Raw genomic sequence first — 18,897 nt, forward strand, 5'->3', positions numbered from 1 at the left:
TTGCATTCCCAAGAATATACACTCAGACACAAGTATACACACATGTGCACTCACATGAATACACACTCAGACACATGCACATACATGTGCCCACATGCATTCACGTGAATACACAGACACATGAAAACAACACATACACACACACACACACATACCCTAAAGAATTTAATCCTGAAAACAGGTAAATGTATACATATAAATTTGGGTCCAAAGGGTCTAGCAGTAGAAAAGATTGAGGCACCGAGGTTTGTATGCGCTTGGTGTTTGTCACGTGATCTTCAGTTGCGTCATCGCCCCCTCTGGGAAGTCTACCCTTGCTTCTCACCTACGAGAGTCGATCTCTTCACATTTCTGCAGGTTCAAACATCCGCTTCCATAACGCGGTCACCTTGGTCTGCCCTTCTGGGTGTTAAGTTGGAGCCTGCCCCTGCTCCACATGGAGTTTGATCTGCTCAATCTACATCAGCCCCAGAAGCTTAGTCAACGTCGTAGAGTTTCCTAGGATGTTCCCCACCCTGCATCTTTCTAGGCCAAAGCACCCAGAGAAACCCCGGCAGGTGGACTTTATAAACAGAGGTGACTTTGTGGATTGGCTTTGTTATCAACTGAGCTTGTCATAAGGTCTCCAGGTGGTCACACCAGCCTTGCCCATCCCCTCATGCCAGCTTTTGGACTCCCAGAGGAGAGTCTGCGTGTCCCCTTCAGGTGTCCTCGGTAACCCCGGGAGAATTACTACCACTGGTTTTACTTCCCGTCCAGGTGTGCCACCAGGTGTGATCAATGTTGTGTTCGGAACAGGGCCGAGGGTTGGTGAGGCCCTCGTGTCCCACCCAGAGGTCCCCGTGATCTCCTTCACGGGGAGCCAGCCCACAGCTGAACGGATTACCCAGCTAAGTGCCCCCCACTGCAAGAAGCTCTCCCTGGAGCTAGGAGGCAAGAACCCTGCCATCATTTTTGAGGATGCCAACCTGGAGGAGTGCATCCCAGCAACCGTGAGATCCAGCTTCGCCAACCAGGTATGAGTCTCGCTCACTCAGGCCCCGTCCGGTTGGATCTATTTTTATCATAATGCAGAGTCCAGGGGGTTGGCAATGGTCTGTCATTTTCCTGAAAATGGAATCAATTAAAGAGCTGTTCTAGCAGCGGGGAGTGCCTGGTACGGTCACGGATCCTTTCTGTCAAGTTCCTCCTCTTAAGTCACACAACTTTTCTCCGGTGCCAGCCACGGTAGAACCTTCAGCTTTGTTACTCTCAGTCACCGCTTTTATTTATTTGCACGGCTGCCTGTCTCTTCCATGCAGCCAGGCGTCTGATTGACAGTAAATTTCTTCTCTCCGGGAACGGGCCCTGGAGCCTACACAGGCCGAGTTCCCATTCCCGGTGACAAAGTGAGTTCCTGAGCCCGCAGTGACAGAACTTCAGGACATCTCTGCAGCTCCTGATATTAGTACCTCAGGGATGCTTCTGGGGGCTCTATCTTGTTTTCTCAGGGTCTTCAAAGGCACAGCCTGCCTCCTAGAGGATTAAGAACACTAGACCGGATGAACTAGAACTAGAACCAGATGAACAGCACCTGCTCACAGATGGGAACGATGTCTCTCTTTATAATCATTTGAACAATGCCGTGTTCCAAAGGGAGTCTGTGAATGTTTAATGTGAGAAACACGGCTTTCAGTATTCTCATGATAATTGGAATGATGCTTATTTCCTTTACCATCGTTCCAAAGGAAGATGGCTAAAAATTGATGGTTTGGGTTTTGAAAGGCAAGTTCACATTATATCACAACTGATTTAATCATCAAACCGAGCAGCTATCAAGCAAACCACTGAAATAACTGTACCAAGGGTTTCAGGACGAGAGGGACAGACCCTCTGAGAACTGAAATGAATGAACGGACAGGTTGACACATTGTATAAGGTAGCCATGTGCTAAGCAAGAAGACAGAGAGACTGTACGCTCTTCATCTACCAGGATTCTTTTCGGATTTGGGTTGGCCCATCAAACCTTCCTTTGGGAGGTGATGTTTTAAGGTATCAGTGAAAGAAAGGGTATGTTCAAGCCAAGGTAGCAGATGGATTTTAAGCAAACTGTCATGTCTCTCTGTATTTGCTTAGCTGATTGATGAGTCCCAGGCAGAACATATTTCTCTCCTAATTGAAGATACTTGGTTTCACGGGAGGTAGGGGTGTACTCTCAGGATGGCCTTGAGCATGTATGAATTCGAAGCTCTATTTCCTGAGCATGCACTGAGAATACGAACCCAGCACAGAGCTATCATGGAGAAAATATCCAAATCAGTGCCTGTTATGGCATGGAGATTCAGTGAATGAGGCTTTCTTTGGAGTTCTCGTTTCTGGGCTCTCAGTGGGACTTGTCTTCTCCTAGCACCAGCGATGGGAAGCTTGTTAAAACCTTCCTGTCTGTCCACCATGCCCTTCTATGGCCTAAGGAACGTATGCAAATGAACACAACAGGTGTTTGTCCATCTTCCATGTCACCGGGCAGGTGGTTCTTCTGATCGTTGTCCTGCTGGAGAAAGGATTTGTTATCTCAGAACATTAACTGCTTCTTATGAACAATTAACCTCTGACTAAATACCAAGATAATTAGAATCGTTCTGTTGCCCAGGACTGCTGTGGACATCAAACATAGATGTGGTGAAAGTGTTGTCAATACTTATGCATTCAGACACTTTCCTACTTTTTTTGAAATGTTTAGATGTGGTTCGGAAACTGCTGAATGTTATATTTAAATGGCAGCTAGGATTATTTTTTCTCTCCAAAACCTAGCAGGACCTTTCCCCTGGGCATTCAGCATCTCTATTTAGATGTCTAGTGGGCATCAGAATTTAAGATTCCCACAGCAAAACTCTTGATTCCCGCCTCCACCCACTGGAAAAGTGGCTCTTCTCTGCCCCCTTTTGCCTTCCCACAGAAAAGCATTCCATCCAAAGTGGGACAGGGCCCAAGGCTTGGATCAGCCCCGTTATGGCTTTCTCTTCTCCTTGTACCTATTCTGGTCTATAAACAAATCTTGTTGGCTCTATGATTAACACATATTCCAAACCATAACTTCTCTTATGTATCTATGTTGGTCTCCCACACTTTGGGGGTACCATGCTTCTTTAAGAGTTTTGAGTTCAGTGGCTTTTGGAATATTTTTCTTCACTCCTCACTCTAATTTTTGTTTTCTACACAACTTCAAGAATGTTCATCTAAGACTGTAACTCTCTGGGTCGGGGGAGACAGATCAGTTGGTACTGAAGTACTTGCCCCTCAGGTATGAGACCCTGAACTGAACCTAGAACTCACTTCAGAAAGCCACACTCTACAGTTCTAGGACTGAGGAGATGAAGACAAGCAGATCCTCTGGCTTAGTGCTCAGGCAGCTTGGCCTACTGAGAGAAGGCTAGGCCTCTGAAAGGATCCTGTTCCAAAACAAACGAACAAACAAACAAATAAACAAACAAAACCAAGCAACAACAGAAAGAAAACTCAAGGAGAACTGCTCCTGAGTAATGACACCTGGGGTTGCTTCTGCCTTCCACATGAACACACACACCACATACCTCTCACACACACACGCACATACACATATGTACACACATACCCATGGCACATGTACACATGCATATACACCTGTGCACACATGTGCACACATTTCACATGCATAAACATATGGCCACACATGCATTCACATATCACACACACCACACACCACACACACATATATACATATAACATACACCACACACACACACATGAAACACATAACACACAACATACCATGCACACATGCATACACATGTCACACATACATATATGTATCACACAACACACCACACACACATGCATACACATATCTCACACACCACACACACATGCATGCACATGACACACAATATACCATGCACACATGCATACACATGTCACACACCACGCACACACACATATATGTATCACACAACACACTACATACACATGCACACACATATGCATACACAGAGATTGTAAATCTGATCACATCACTCTGTGGCTTAAAAACTTTTCCTTTCTTCCCATGATGCTGAGTAAAGCAACCTCATCCTGAAGCTTTGAGAGGGTTGACCTGCTCCATTCCAACCTCATCTTTCCCCCTTCACACCTCACTCACATCCTTCATCACCCCACACCAACCTCAAGCCCACAGTAGGTTCCCTCCTCTTACCATTGAAACTCTCTCCTCTTGGTCCTTACTTCTCTAACTCCTTCATGTGGACCACGAGTCCCTTCAAACAGGCACTCTGCAAATAATTGCCCATGAATTCTTTCACTGAAATTCTTAATTTTATCATTTGCCTAATGTTCTTCTATTGTTTTGATAACTCTTTGAAGTCATATCGTGTAGTGAGTGTTTGTGTTTTTTGACTGTCTTCCTGTGAGATTACGTGGTCCCTGTGCTCAGGACTAGTCCTGTTGACAGCTGCATCTCATTGCCTGGACCAGTGCCTGATACATGGTAGGTGAACAGAACCATAGGGCATCTATCCGTGAAGAATGTCCCCAGCTTCATCACTGCCTTCATTTTTGACAGGGGGAGATCTGCCTTTGTACCAGCAGGATCTTTGTCCAGAGGAGCATCTATAATGAATTTCTGAAGAGGTTTGTGGAAGCTACCAGAAAGTGGAAAGTTGGCATTCCTTCCGATACATCAGCCAACATGGGTGCTTTAATAAGTAAAGCACATTTGGAGAAAGTAAGTGAATCTCTGCCATCTACTTTCCAGAAAGTTCTTAATTAAAGAGAAACTCAGAGGCTGGGTGTGGTGGCACACACCTTTGATCCCAGCAGTCAGGAATCAGAGGCAGGTGGGGCTCTGTGAGCTCAAGGCCAACCCGGTCTACATAGTAAGTTCTAGAACAGCCAGAGCTACATAGTGAGACCCTGTCTTGAAAAAGCAAGAGAGAGAGAGAGAGAGAGAGAGAGAGAGAGAGAGAGAGAGAGAGAGAAAGAAAGACTCTCAGAGAGAATCTTCCCTCAGGAGGGAGATCCTCAAGCCCCAATGACCAGTCCGAGTCCACAGGCTGCAATGTGCAAGAGGATTTTTATTGATCAGGAAACACAGGTATCTGTGGGCGTCCCAGTCAATTCGGAAGACTGGCGCGCCTAGCAGAACCAGGGTAGGCTTTTTATAGTATTTTGGGGAGCAGAAGCAGGCTTACAGAAGCAGATGCATAGTTACAGGGATGTGATTGGTGGAATAAATGAAACGTACATGTTCATTACCTATTTTGGCTATAATCATAACAATGAGTTAGCAAAAAGTACATGGTGGTCGGGTCTCCCGGGGGGTCAGGGACTGTTTCTTTCTCCCTGCCAGGTGGCCCATGGAGCAATGCCCATATTTTAGTCTAGTTTCTGCATTTTGTTTTCTTTTCGGGGCTATTTTGTCTCAATGCTGGGTCAGCTTGTCCCACAAAGCTTGGGACTCATATGAACTTCTTGAACTTTCTCATAAGGCTTATTTTAGTTTCAGGCCTGTGTATTAAAATTCATCTGTCATTTCTATGGTTGAGGGCCTAGGGATAGGCTTGTATAATCCCTTTTCTGGAAGGGGGTCTTTCATTCCCCCATTTTCTTTTTGTCCTTGAGTGGAATCTTTCACTCATTCATTGAGTCATTTAAGGTACTTTAGTCGGTTGTTGTTCTATTAATTGGTACTGTTGTCTTAACACAAAAGTTTGAATAACTGAAAGCCTATCTTTTATGAACTGTACTAATTTGTTTAGGATGCAGGGTCCAAATAGGAGAATCAGGAGGAGGATTATCAAAGGTCCCATCAAAGTTGATAGCAGGGTAGCAAACCATGGGGATCGATTAAACCACCCTTCAAACCATCCCTGCTGGGACTCAGACATCCTTTGCCTATGTGCTAAACGCTCACGGAGTTTGGCCATATTGTCCTTTACTATCCCAGTATGGTCAGCATAAAAGCAGCATTCTTCCTTTAGAGCAGCGCATAATCCACCTTCTTGGAGGAACATCATATCAAGCCCCCTTTTGTTCTGTAAGACCACCTCTGACAGAGATGTCAAAGACTTTTCTAAAGCACTTATAGATTCTTCGATTGCTTTCAAATCTGCATTCATAGCTGCTTGTAATTGACGGAAGTGGCCTGTCTCTATAAGGGCAGTCGTTCCTGTCCCTATCCCTGCAGCTACTCCTCCAAAGGTAATTCCTCCTATCAACAGGGCTAAAGTTAGAGTGATGGGCTCTCTCTTAATCCGTGGATGTTCCTCAAAATAAGAATACACATACTCAGGCTCATGATAGATGACTTTGGGCCAAATCTCTGTCAGTACACAATAATCAGATGTTTGATTTAAAATAATGGCTGAAATGCACGAAGTTAGTCCAGTATTACAGGCCCAATAAGTGCCTGGTGGGGCAGCCAAATAATATTTCCCAGTGGGAGCTTTTCTTGTGACATTGCAGAGTGCCTGATGAGTGGGTGGCACGGTTCCTATACAGAGCCCCTGTCCTGTGACCTCGGGCAGTGTCAATCTATGGTTGAGACTAGCAGAACATCTCTCTGGGGCTATAGTCTGGTTGGTGTAATTGCCTAAAACTGCTACTCCTTCATAGTAAGGTGGGCTGGAGACTAGACATAGCCAGCACTCTTGAGTTCTAAATGGATCTGAATAATTGAGAGTTAGATATGCACCCTTTACTAGATTAAGTAGCCGATCCCCTGTACCTGGGGCGTGAGTGGTCGGAGCGGCAGAATCTCTACTTGTGAAGGAGTGGGTTACTAGAGGGGTTTGAGTGAATCTAGGCAAATGGGCTGGAGCCGGAAGTAAGGGGGTTCTTTGATCCTTTAGGACTAGATTAGGTCCTACGGCTGGGGCAATTCGCTCTCGAACCAGTTGGAGAGAAAACAACAGGCCCGGATGGGTCTGCCCAGGGGTATTGAGGCGGAGACCCCACCGTACCCCAGATTTCCAATCATGTTTCTTTCCTGCCTCAGTGAACCTTATTTGGATGTTGGATTCCCCAGCTAAGCCAGTAAAAGTCACGAGATCTCCCCCTTTAGCTTTCCAGGGTCCATTAGTATGAGTCTCACACCCCCATTTAGCACAGTAAAAGGTTTCTGGCCCCCCACATTGGGCGGTCCTTTTCCCTCCCGGACAGACATACCAACTAGAATGTCGGCAAGGGGGGTAAGAATTGCGGGGAGATTTCGCAGTACGTCCCCATGAATCTTTTGCCAACTGACATAAATCAAAGGTTAGAGTAGGCCACCAGGTGCCTGGAGAGTGAGCACCGTTGGCTAACACCTGTGTCCACCCCGTCTCCAGGTTGCCTATAACCCAAGAAAGGTTGACAACCTGGTGAGGGCTTGGTTGTCCAGCAACCCCCTCCCTCCAGCACAAGCTCAGGGTGATTAGTGTCAGGAGTGTACGCGTGTGAGTCGCAGCTTTAAGGGGTTCCGGGTGCGTTGGGCTCTCCATGTCTGCTGTGCGGTGGCTTCCTCCGGTTGGGCTGCCTTGACGTGTGAAGAGTGGATCCACGCAGCAATTCCGTCCACCTTCAGGGCGGTTGGCGTCGTCAGGAGGACAGTGTAGGGTCCTTTCCACCGGGGCTCAAGATTCTTAATCTGGTGTCTGCGTACCCATACGAGGTCTCCCACCTGGAACGGGTGTGGCACAGTCGGCTGATCAAGTCTGTCCCGGTATGCCGCAGCTAGAGGTCTCCAGATGTCTCTTTGCACGAGCTGCAAAGCTTGTAGATGGGTTTCCAGGGAAGGGCTATTAGCAAGATTAGCAATATTGGAATTAAAGAAATCAATAAATGGGGGTGGTGCCCCATATACTATCTCAAAAGGAGTCAACCCATGAGAGCCCGGTGTGTTCCGGGCCCTGTAAAGAACTAAGGGGAGGAGGGAAACCCAATCCTTTGTGCCAGTTGCAAGCGTAAGTTTGGATAAAGTCTCCTTAATTGTTCTATTCATACGCTCTACCTGTCCTGAACTCTGGGGTCTGTATGCACAATGTAGTTTCCAATCAATCCCCAGTAATTTGGCCACCAACTGACTTACCCGGGAAACGAAAGCGGGCCCGTTGTCCGATCCCAGGACTTGCGGCATACCATACCTGGGAAAAATCTCTTCAAGAAGTTTCTTGGTGACTACCTTTGCAGTCTCATGTTTGGTGGGAAAGGCCTCGACCCATCCTGAAAATGTATCCACAAACACCAGCAGATATCTGTAACCATACATGCCTGGTCTGATTTCAGTAAAATCAATCTCCCAATGGATGCCAGGACGATGCCCCCTGGGACGAGTCCCAATACCATTTTTCACCTTCCCTGGGTTCACTTGGGCACAAGCTTTACAGTTTTCAGTCGCTTCTCGCAAGGCCTGACCCTGTCCCAAAAGGTAAAGACCTACTTCCTCTCGCTCCAGGAGAGTTCTCATCTTCTTGATTCCCAGGTGAGTTAGTTTATGTAAATAAGATATTAATTCAAAAGTCAATTTTGTAGGCATGACAATCTTTTTTTTATAGACCCATCTTTTTAGTCGAGGAGAGTATACTGCCCCCATTTTCTTTAGGAGGTTTATGTCCTCTGAATCATATGGCCATGGGGAAACTTGCTCATGGTCATCTGCACTGACCAGAGTCAGGATCTGTCCTTTCTCCGCAGCCTTTCGAGCCGAAGCGTCGGCCAGCCGGTTTCCCCGGGCTTCTGGACTCTGTCCTTTCTGGTGCCCTGGACAATGTATGATACTCAGTCCTTTTGGTAGGAATAGAGCCCTCAAGAGAGCTAAGATTTCAGCCTTATTTTTGATCTCTCTTCCTTCTGATGTAAGTAATCCCCGTCTCCGGTAGATTTCACCATGAATATGTGCGGTAGCAAATGCATAACGGCTGTCAGTATATACATTTAGTCTCTTACCTTCTGCCATCTTAAGAGCCTGTGTCAAGGCAATGAGCTCGGCTCGTTGAGCGGAGGTACCTGCAGGTAAGGCACTTGCCCAGATTACCTCATCTTCGGTGGTGATGGCAGTTCCGGCCCTCCGCTCCCCATCCGCAACATAACTGCAGCCATCCGTATACCAGGTGTAGTCAGCATTCGGAAGAGGCTGGTCCATTAGATCTGGTCTGGTTCCATGTGTTTCTGCTAAGATCTGCAGGCAGTCATGTGGCTCAGCTCCTTCCGGTAAGGGGAGTAGGGTAGCCGGATTCAAAGCCACTACTGGACCAAACTGGATCTTCTCCGTGTTTAACAACATAGCTTGGTAATGAGTCATGCGGGAATTAGAGAGCCATCGGTCAGGAGGTTGTTTTATCAGGGCCTCTACCGCATGAGGTGCCAAAATAGTCAGAGGCTGTCCTAGGGTCAGTTTATTAGCATCCTTAGTCAGGAGTGCAATTGCTGCTACCATCCTCAGGCAAGGTGGCCATCCTGAAGCAACGGGGTCTAACTTCTTTGATAAATAGGCCACTGGCCGCTTCCAGGGCCCTAGTCTTTGTGTAAGAACTCCTTTTGCATAGCCTTTCTTCTCATCTACAAACAGCTCGAAAGGCTTGGTAACATCTGGGAGGCCAAGGGCGGGGGAGGACAATAAGGCACGCTTGATGTTGTCAAAAGCCTCTTGTTGTTGTGACCCCCATTGGAACAATGTCCCTTGTTTAGTAAGCGGGTATAGGGGAGCAGCCATCTCGGCGTAACCCGGGATCCAGAGGCGGCAGAATCCTGCCGTGCCTAAGAACTCCCTCAGCTGACGGGGGCTTTTTGGAACCGGGATGCCAGCCACAGTCTGTTTTCGAGCTGAGGTTAACCACCTCTGTCCATCTCTCAGCTGATATCCCAGATAAGTGACTTGAGTTTGACATATTTGGGCCTTTTTCGCTGAGGCCCTATAGCCCAGGCGCCCCAGAGTCTGTAGGAGGGATTCTGTCCCCAAACGGCATGCCCTCTCAGTGGCACCTGCCAAAAGCAGGTCATCAACATATTGCAGGAGTATAAGAGAGGGGTACTGGACTCGAAAATCAGCCAAATCTCGATGTAAAGCTTCATCAAACAGAGTGGGACTATTTTTAAATCCCTGGGGCAGTCTAGTCCAAGTCAATTGACCTGAAAGTCCCAAATCTGGATCTTTCCATTCAAAAGCAAATAAAGGTTGGCTTTCCGGGCTAAGCCGGAGACAAAAGAAAGCATCTTTCAGGTCCAAAACCGTATACCAAGTATGTGTGGGGGGCAGAGTACTGAGTAAGTTGTAAGGGTTTGGGACAGTCGGATGGATGTCTTCTACCCTTTTATTGACCTCCCTTAAATCTTGTACTGGCCGGTAATCTCCAGTTCCTGGCTTTTTGACAGGTAGCAAGGGCGTATTCCATGGCGACCGGCAAGGGACTAAAATGCCCTGGTCTAGAAGCCTTCTAATATGTGGTCTTATTCCCTGGTAGGCCTCCTGTGACATGGGATACTGCTTTATAGAAACTGGAACTGCCGTGGCCTTTAGTTGAATAATCAAAGGAGGCTGCTGAAGCGCTAGTCCCATTCCCCCAGTCTCTGCCCATGCTAGTGGGAACTTCGTGACCCAAGAGTCTATTTCTGTAGTTTGTGGCTTGTCATGTCCTGGTTCATATAATCTATATTCGTCCTCTAATTGAAGGGTCAAAACTTGGAGAGGGGTCCCCTGGGGACCAGTTATCCGGGCCCCTCCTTCTTCAAAATGAATTTGTGCTTTTAGTTTAGTGAGCAAGTCACGGCCCAGTAGAGGGTATGGACAATCCGGAACATGTAGAAAAGAATGAGTCACCTTACCAGTAGCCAGCTGAACCCGGCGGTCTGTTGTCCATCGATATGTCTTGCCACCAGTGGCTCCTTGCACCCAGGCTGTACGGTCACTGAGCTGTCCATGAGCCCGGGTGAGGACTGAATGTTGAGCTCCAGTGTCCACTAGAAAGGTAACGGGCTGCCCCCCTACTTCAAGAGTTATCCTGGGCTCAGGGGGGGGCTCCTGGCCCTGACCTCCCTAATCTTCATCTAGGGTCAAAAGGGAGGTCTCTGGCTTCTTCCGGGGTCCACGGGAATTCTTAGGGTTCTTAGGGCAATCTCGGGCCCAATGCCCTTTCTCCTTGCAGTAAGCGCACTGATCCTTGTCCAGCTTCAGCCCCTTTCGATTTCCCTTCCTGTCTCCCTTCCTTCCCTGACTCTGAACTACGGCGGCCAAAATCCGATTCAGCTCCTTGCTCCTCTTTTTCTCCCTCTCATCTTTCTCCCTACGTAATCTTTCCTCCTTCTCTTCTTGGGTCTCTCTCTTATTAAAAATCCTTTCTGCTTCCTTAAGCAAGTCCTGCAGTGTATAACCCTGTAGGTTTTCTAACCTCTGTAACTTAGCCCTGATATCTGGCGCAGCCTGCCAGATAAAGGACATAGAAACACTCGTCATCTGCCCTGGGTCATCTGGATCATAGGGTGTGTACATGCGATAGGCCTCTTTTAGTCTTTCTAAGAAAGCTGAGGGGGTCTCATCGGCCCCCTGTAATACCTGCTTCACCTGAGCCAAATTGGTTGGGCGCCGGGCAGCCCCTCGGAGACCCGCTAAAAGCAACTGGCGGTAAAGGCGTAGGTGTCCCCTACCATCAACCGTATTGAAGTCCCAGTTTGGCCTTGTGAGTGGAAATGCATCATCAAGTGCATCAGGCAGTTGAGTAGGACGCCCATCATCCCCCAGGACATGCTTCCTGGCTTCCAGAAACACCCTCTGTTTCTCCTCCGAAGTCAAAAGGGCCTGTAAAAGCTGCTGACAATCATCCCAAGTGGGCTGATGTGTAAGTAAAACAGATTCTATTAATTCAGTAAGGGCCACTGGGTCCTTGGAAAAAGGGGGGTTGTGCTGCTTCCAGTTGTAAATATCGGCCGCGGAGAAAGGCCAATACTGGGTCTGCCCTCCCGTTCCCTGTCTAAGGGGAAAGGCCTGCGAAGTCGAATCCGGTACTGTTTCCCGCTTATGGCGTAGTCTCCCTGCTATTGGAGAGGATGCTGCCTCAGACTGGGGTTCAGCTTCTGGGAGGGCAGACGATCTTGCTTCTGCCTCCTGAGGTGACCTGGTAGATACAGGGTATGGAGGAGGCTCCTCAGATAAGAGATCTATAAGGGGAGAGTTAGAATCTTCCGGAAGCACCGGCTTAGGTTTAGATGTAGTTTTAGGAGATTCCTTCTTGGTCCGGACAGGAAAGAGAGAGGAAGGGGTTGAGAGAGGAGCAAGTGGGGCCGAGGGAGTAGGGGGCCAGCTTAAATCTACAAATGGTTGCACCCAAGAAGGGGGCTCAAAGGCAAGGCTTTCCCAGGTGATAATGTAAGGCACCTGGTCAGGATGTCCATGTAGTCCTTTATGGAAGATCTGATCCTTGACCTGTAAAATAACAGTTTTGTTAAAAGTACCATCCACCGGCCATCCGGCTCCAAAAGTGGGCCACTCAGAAGTGCAGAGAGTCTGCCACTTCCCCTTCTTAATTTCGACCCCTTGTTCATCTGCTCGGTCCCGGACGTCCTTCCAGTGGTCGAGAGTGAGACTCAACGGCGTTGTTAAAGACTGTCCCATGTTAGTTTCAAGGTAAATTAGAGAGCAAACAAGACAAACACACCCAACAATCAAACAAGCAACAGTCAAGCGCGCCACTCGGCTATGGCGCAAAATTGAAAGTAAAAAGTCGGAGGGACGCACTGAGGGTCCGGATCCCTCACCCTCCACCAAAACTACATATCCTTCTGATACGGACTGAGCTCCGACAAATCGGGCTCCAAACACCCTTGGAACGTCTTCCAGGGCTGCGGGGGAGAAGTCTGAGCTCGTCAGCTCCTTCTCTGGCCCGCCCAAATACAAGCGGTCTAGACCCAAGCCAAGTAACTAAGCATTTACAGAACAAGTCACAAAGCGAAACAAGACAAGACAAGACAAATGCTGGCCAGCTTACCTCCCGGTGGGTGGTCGGTGGTCTCTAGGCAGAGGATCTCCGATCCCGGACGAGCCCCCAACTGAAAGACTCTCAGAGAGAATCTTCCCTCAGGAGGGAGATCCTCAAGCCCCAATGACCAGTCCGAGTCCACAGGCTGCAATGTGCAAGAGGATTTTTATTGATCAGGAAACACAGGTATCTGTGGGCGTCCCAGTCAATTCGGAAGACTGGCGCGCCTAGCAGAACCAGGGTAGGCTTTTTATAGTATTTTGGGGAGCAGAAGCAGGCTTACAGAAGCAGATGCATAGTTACAGGGATGTGATTGGTGGAATAAATGAAACGTACATGTACATTACCTATTTTGGCTATAATCATAACAATGAGTTAGCAAAAAGTACATGGTGGTCGGGTCTCCCGGGGGGTCAGGGACTGTTTCTTTCTCCCTGCCAGGTGGCCCATGGAGCAATGCCCATATTTTAGTCTAGTTTCTGCATTTTGTTTTCTTTTCGGGGCTATTTTGTCTCAATGCTGGGTCAGCTTGTCCCACAAAGCTTGGGACTCATATGAACTTCTTGAACTTTCTCATAAGGCTTATTTTAGTTTCAGGCCTGTGTATTAAAATTCATCTGTCATTTCTATGGTTGAGGGCCTAGGGATAGGCTTGTATAATCCCTTTTCTGGAAGGGGGTCTTTCAAGAGGAAGAGGGAAAGAGGGAGAAACAGAGATGGGATGGGGGCAGAATCTAGGTCTTGGAAAAGTTGCTGAGTGGTGGGATTAGGTCCAAATTTGATTCTAGGACCCACACTAAGAAGCTTGAAATGCTTGTAACTCTAGCTCTGATGGATCAACACCCCCTTCTGATATCCACGGACATGCATACCTGCACACACATACACATATGTGCACATACACAAGTAAACAGAATAAATCAAATCTTAAAAGAGAAGCTCAGTATAAGCAGAGCACTCTATCAGGATTTGAGATATTATTGCTATGGGAAACTTTTTCATGGACCGGGAGCAGAAGGGAACCCTTCAGATGCTTGCTTGATCCTATCCTCCCCACCCTTAAGCAAATGGTTCCTTCTGAAAGGGAGCTTTCCAGACTTTATAAACCTACATCCCTGGAACTCCCCCAACTCTGCAGCTCTTACTTTCCTCACGTTTCTTCTTTTAGATTTGATTTATGTGTGTGAGTGTTTTGCCCGCAGGTGGGTCTGTGCACCATGGGTACACGTTTTGCCCAAGGAGGTCAGGGGAAGGCACCGAATACTAGAAATGGTGGTGAGCCATCACATGTGTGCTGGGAACTGAACCCAGGTCCTTGTGCAGGTCCACATGCTTCTAACCACTGAGCCATCTCTCCAGCTCTCTCCATGATTCTTATCACTGCCTGGTGCATAATGTATACTTCTCTTAATGACCATCTGCCCTTGAGCAGAAAGTAGTCAAGTTTATGCACTGTTGTGTCCTGAGACTAGACAATGGCCAGAAATATATCACTTGTCAGTATTCATGACAAGAATACCATGAAGAGTCATGTTAACACTATGCTCTGGATTTCAGAACTGCATGCCTCAAAACTCAAGGTACATAGTTTTCTTGAAAATTTTCTTTTTGGTGCTTGGCTTGAAGAACTTGGAACTGGGTCTGAACACATAGGTTCTGGACATGAATGGGGTGAATCATCACAGATTCCAAATGGAAAACAAGCTCAACTACCCAGGCTCTGTTCAAAAGAGTACTTGTGTCATCTCCGAGTCACTGGCCTAGCTTATGGGCTAATTTATTTTACATTGTAATTAGCTACACTGCTTTACCTACATTTATTTGTTTTTAGATTATAATCAGTAATAAGACTGAAAATTAGAGACCTCCTCCTCCTCCTCTTCCTCCTCCTCTTCCTCCTCCTCTTCCTCCCCCCTCCTTCTCCTCCTTCTCTTCTTTTAACCTTATTAAGTCTTTGAGGAATTCATTCAGTAAATTTTGATCAGATTTACCATGTCCCTCCAATACCTCCAAGGTCCATCCCCATCCCACACCCACCACCCAAATTTGTTTTCAGGCTTTACCACATCAGGTGCTGTGTGCTACCTACGTATTCTTGCGTGTATGGCTGTCCAGTGGAGTATGGCCAGTCTACCAGGGGCTATGTCCTTAAGAAAGATAATTCTCTCTAAAGAGAACTCTCTCTCTCTCTCTCCAAGAAGCTATCAACTACCTATAGCTACTTAGCTAGGGGTGGGACCTTGTGCCCACGCCTCTCTCTATGCTGGAATTTTATCTGTTGAGCTTGTGCAGGTCCTCTGAGTGCTATTACAGCTTCTGTGAGTTCATATGTGAGTTGCCTCGTGTTATCCAGAAAACACTGGTTCTGGCCGTCACTGTCTTTCTGTTTCCCTCTTCTGCAACAATCCCAAGGAGATGGTACGATGGAGATGCCCATTTATGGCTGAGCACTCTTCAGCTTCTTACTCTGTGCACCTTGACGAGTTGTGGATCTATGTGTTAATTATCATCATCTTGGGGGGGGGGAAGCTTTTCTGATGAGAAAGTCAGAAAGGGTTGAGAAGTCTACTAATCTGTGGTATAACAATACATCATTAAGAGTCAGTTAAATACCGTGTTATGTCTCCTTAAGAAAATAATAGTTGTAGGTTGTCCACTGTCCAGGCTCTTGACTCTGGTAGTGGTATCAGATAAGGACTCCATCCATTTTGTGGAGCAGACTTTAAATCCAGCCAAAAGAGAGTTGGTTACTCCCGTGATATTTATGCCAGTACTGCACCAACAGACATATCTGTCAGTGTTCGTTGTTATTGTAGCTTGCAGAGTTCACATCTGGATAATCGTGACAATTACCTTCCTCCTCTTGAAGTGGGCAGAGTTTCCATGCCTGTGAGAGCTAGTCAGTAGGGAAGACGTTTCCATATCAGTAACAGCTTCAGCCCTCCATGTTCTGTGATGTTCTTAGTAACAGAGTCACATTCTAGAGGGTAAGCAAGAGCAAAGGCAATAGTCTGTTACAGTAAGAGTAATATAAGAGCTCACTGGCCAACAGCTCCAATAGATGTAATCCACTCCTGGCACTGGGTGTTTTACTTTTAGCCTGTGGTTTCTAATAAGGGCATTGCCACCCTATTAAAGGGCAAATTCTCACTTCTTACGATGACAATACTCCTGTCCCTTGCAAAACACATAGACACACAGACACACAAAGACATACACACAGATTATGAGTGTGAATTACACTTTGTTGTTTATTAGCTACATGGGTCCTATATACTTTTGGAAGCACAGTGATAAGGTGAGCAACTTGGGGATAAAAATAGCCCATTGAGTTACAAGTGACATGTGTAAAGCCACTTGTGTTAGTGCCTGGCCCTGAGGCATGAAATGATCTGCCTTCCACCTGAGGGCTGAGTGTGAAAACTCTGATGAGAGTTGTTCTCCTTTAGCTTGGCCACCGTGGTAAGATAATCCCAGGATCCCTTAGCACTGACCTTATGTTGCTTTCGATCATTAGAAAATATTGATTTTTCTACTGAGATGTGTAGAATACCCAATGGTAAGAGGTTTGTAACGATGGTTTTTTTACCTCCCCAGGTCAGAAGTTATGTAACAAAAGCTCATGCTGAGGGTGCCAAGATTCTGTGTGGTGAGGGCGTGGACCAGCTGAGCCTTCCACTCAGGAACCAGGCAGGCTACTTCATGCTTCCCACAGTGATAACGGACATTAAGGATGAGTCCTGCTGCATGACAGAAGAGATCTTTGGCCCCGTGACATGCGTCGTCCCTTTTGATAGCGAAGAGGAAGTGATTGCAAGAGCTAACGGCGTTAAGTATGGGCTGGGGGCCACAGTGTGGTCAAAGGATGTGGGGCGCATCCACAGGGTAGCTAAGAGGCTTCAGTCAGGGCTTGTCTGGACCAACTGCTGGCTCATCAGGGAGCTGAACCTGCCCTTCGGAGGGATGAAAAGCTCTGGAATAGGAAGAGAGGGAGCCAAGGACTCATATGATTTCTTTACTGAAATAAAAACCATCACCATTAAATACTGACCTTCCCTGTGGGCACATCAGTCGTCAGCCATGGCAGAGAATCACTAGTCAGAGCAGTCAACAGAAATCCTTCTATGTTCAGTCACGTCATGACCTGCCAGGAGACTGGCTCTCACTCACCTTGGCTAGTTGGTGTTCTTACCAGCTTGTGAAAAAAAAAAAGGCAGTTTTTATGAATTCTTGAAAATCCGCCAAAATAGGGTATTTTTATTTGCAAATATATGGTAAAACCAAAAACAAAACAAGGACCTATAGACCTGGGAGATGATGGCTCAATGGGTAATGTGCTTACTGTACAAGGCTGAGGGCCTGAGTTCTGATCCCAAGCATCAGTGCAAGAGACTGACCTAGTGGTATACAACACAACACACACACGCACACACACACACACACACACACACTCACTCTCTCTCTCTCTCATACACACACACACTCATACACACATACACATGCTCGCACACACATTCACACACACACATACACACACTTATGCACACTCTCACACATACTCACACAAACACTCACACATATACACACATATACACATATACACACACTCTCTCTCTCTCTCTCTCACACACACACACACACACACACACACACACACACATCATCATCACCACCACCACCACCACCACCACCACCACCACCACCACCACCAACAACAACAACAACAACTGAAGAGAAATGATGCACCCTCTTTTTCTGCCTTGACAAAGCTGTGGAGATGAACCTCCCGACCCCGTAGCCACTACCAAACTGACAGACAATGGACTGAGCCCATTAATATTGGGAAGGGTTGGTTGTCTGAAGAGCTTGTGTCACACATGATAGATCTTACTAAATATGTCTGATATGAATGAAGGAAAACAAGTTAGTTATTACTTTTTAGAGTAAACTTGGAACACAAAACAGTCTGGTCCATTTTCACTGTCAAGTCTAATCAGCTCTGATTCTTCAAAGAAACAATAAATTGTTCAGCAGTATGGCATATCCCTTGAGTTGTCCATCATTCTCCTTTTCCTCATTCTCTTGGAAGTACAGACTTTTTAACTAATAAAAGTATGTCTAATGCCCTGTTGCTGTATCCTCTGAATACACTGAGAAAAATGCTGAAGTTTACAGAAATCCCATAGCAACCTCAGGATTCCACAGAAGGTACGGGGCAGAGGTGGGATTTGAACCTCAGATTCTGCAGCTCAGGATTTTTGGCAGCCTTACTGCTGCCATGGGTTCTGCTCCAGAAGTGGAGAAGCGCTGTGATCCCAGCACTCGTTGTTCTGGGTCTCCCACCTTGCATTTCCCCTCTTGTTGGCTCCATCCCACACGAGTGAGGGAGACCTACAGTAGCTGTGTAGCTAGGAGCCTCCTCCAGGTCTTGCCTCTCCTCACAGATCGAAACTGTTTATTTGCTGTCTGGTTCCTCAAGGCCCCAAGCTCAATTACTCCCTCCTCAACTCTGAATTTATTCCATGATGCTTGGCACTACAGAAGGGGCTCAGAATGAGCTCAGAGAATAGAATGCCTTGGTTGCACAGTGCGAGGCAGTCTTTGTGGGGTGGTAAGATTGAACTTCTTGAGACGTCTAAGGTATATTTTCTCACTTACGATGCTGAGAAATTGCTAGTGATGGCGTTGGGCTCTGTTGATTCCTAGCTTTTACCCCCTCCTCCTCGTTCCTTGTTAGATTTCTTGTTTGTCTCAGGCCTGCAACCTGCTTTACCTCAGATCAAGACCAATTCTGGGTATTAGCAGAAGAGAGTCAGTAGCCCTAGTCTTTAGGGATCTCTATCTTCATGGTAGATATTGATCAGCTGGCTAGTTGGGACAGGAAAAGTACGAGGGTTCACGGCTCTGGGCCCTTCCTTGTCTTCCTGACTAGAATTGGGTT

General features: G+C 47.0%; 2 protein-coding genes across 2 annotated transcripts in view; one reads left to right on the forward strand and one right to left on the reverse strand.

Moving 5' to 3' along the window:
* Positions 1 to 17,242, forward strand: part of Aldh8a1 (aldehyde dehydrogenase 8 family, member A1) — a 28,058-nt gene extending 10,816 nt beyond the window's left edge. The window contains 3 exon segments of the mRNA NM_001191088.2: positions 760 to 1,016; positions 4,574 to 4,735; positions 16,554 to 17,242. Of these exon segments, the coding sequence (NP_001178017.2) occupies positions 760 to 1,016; positions 4,574 to 4,735; positions 16,554 to 17,006 (872 nt within the window). The 3' untranslated portion in view covers positions 17,007 to 17,242.
* On the reverse strand, positions 6,124 to 9,542 carry LOC148006861 (uncharacterized). The gene is made up of 2 exons (XM_087604803.1): positions 8,078 to 9,542; positions 6,124 to 7,787 (listed from the first exon to the last, which is right to left on the reverse strand). Exons 1-2 carry the CDS (start codon positions 9,422 to 9,424, stop codon positions 7,698 to 7,700), a joined length of 1,437 nt encoding a protein of 478 aa, XP_087460929.1. The 5' UTR covers positions 9,425 to 9,542; the 3' UTR covers positions 6,124 to 7,697.
* Positions 17,243 to 18,897: the final 1,655 nt, after the last annotated feature.

The sequence above is a fragment of the Rattus norvegicus genome, chromosome 1, assembly GCF_021556685.1.
Source record: "Rattus norvegicus strain SHRSP/BbbUtx chromosome 1, alternate assembly SHRSP_T2T, whole genome shotgun sequence".
Lineage (NCBI taxonomy): Eukaryota > Metazoa > Chordata > Mammalia > Rodentia > Muridae > Rattus > Rattus norvegicus.

What these genes read in the sequence shown, in the direction of transcription:
- LOC148006861 (XM_087604803.1), bottom strand. Translation starts at nt 9,424, where the DNA reads ATGGTAGCAGCAATTGCACTCCTGACTAAGGATGCTAATAAACTGACC. An exon ending in GGCCCGCTTTCGTTTCCCGG is followed by an intron (nt 7,788 to 8,077) that starts GTAAGTCAGTTG and finishes TCTTGCTAATAG; the next exon opens with CCCTTCCCTGGAAACCCATC.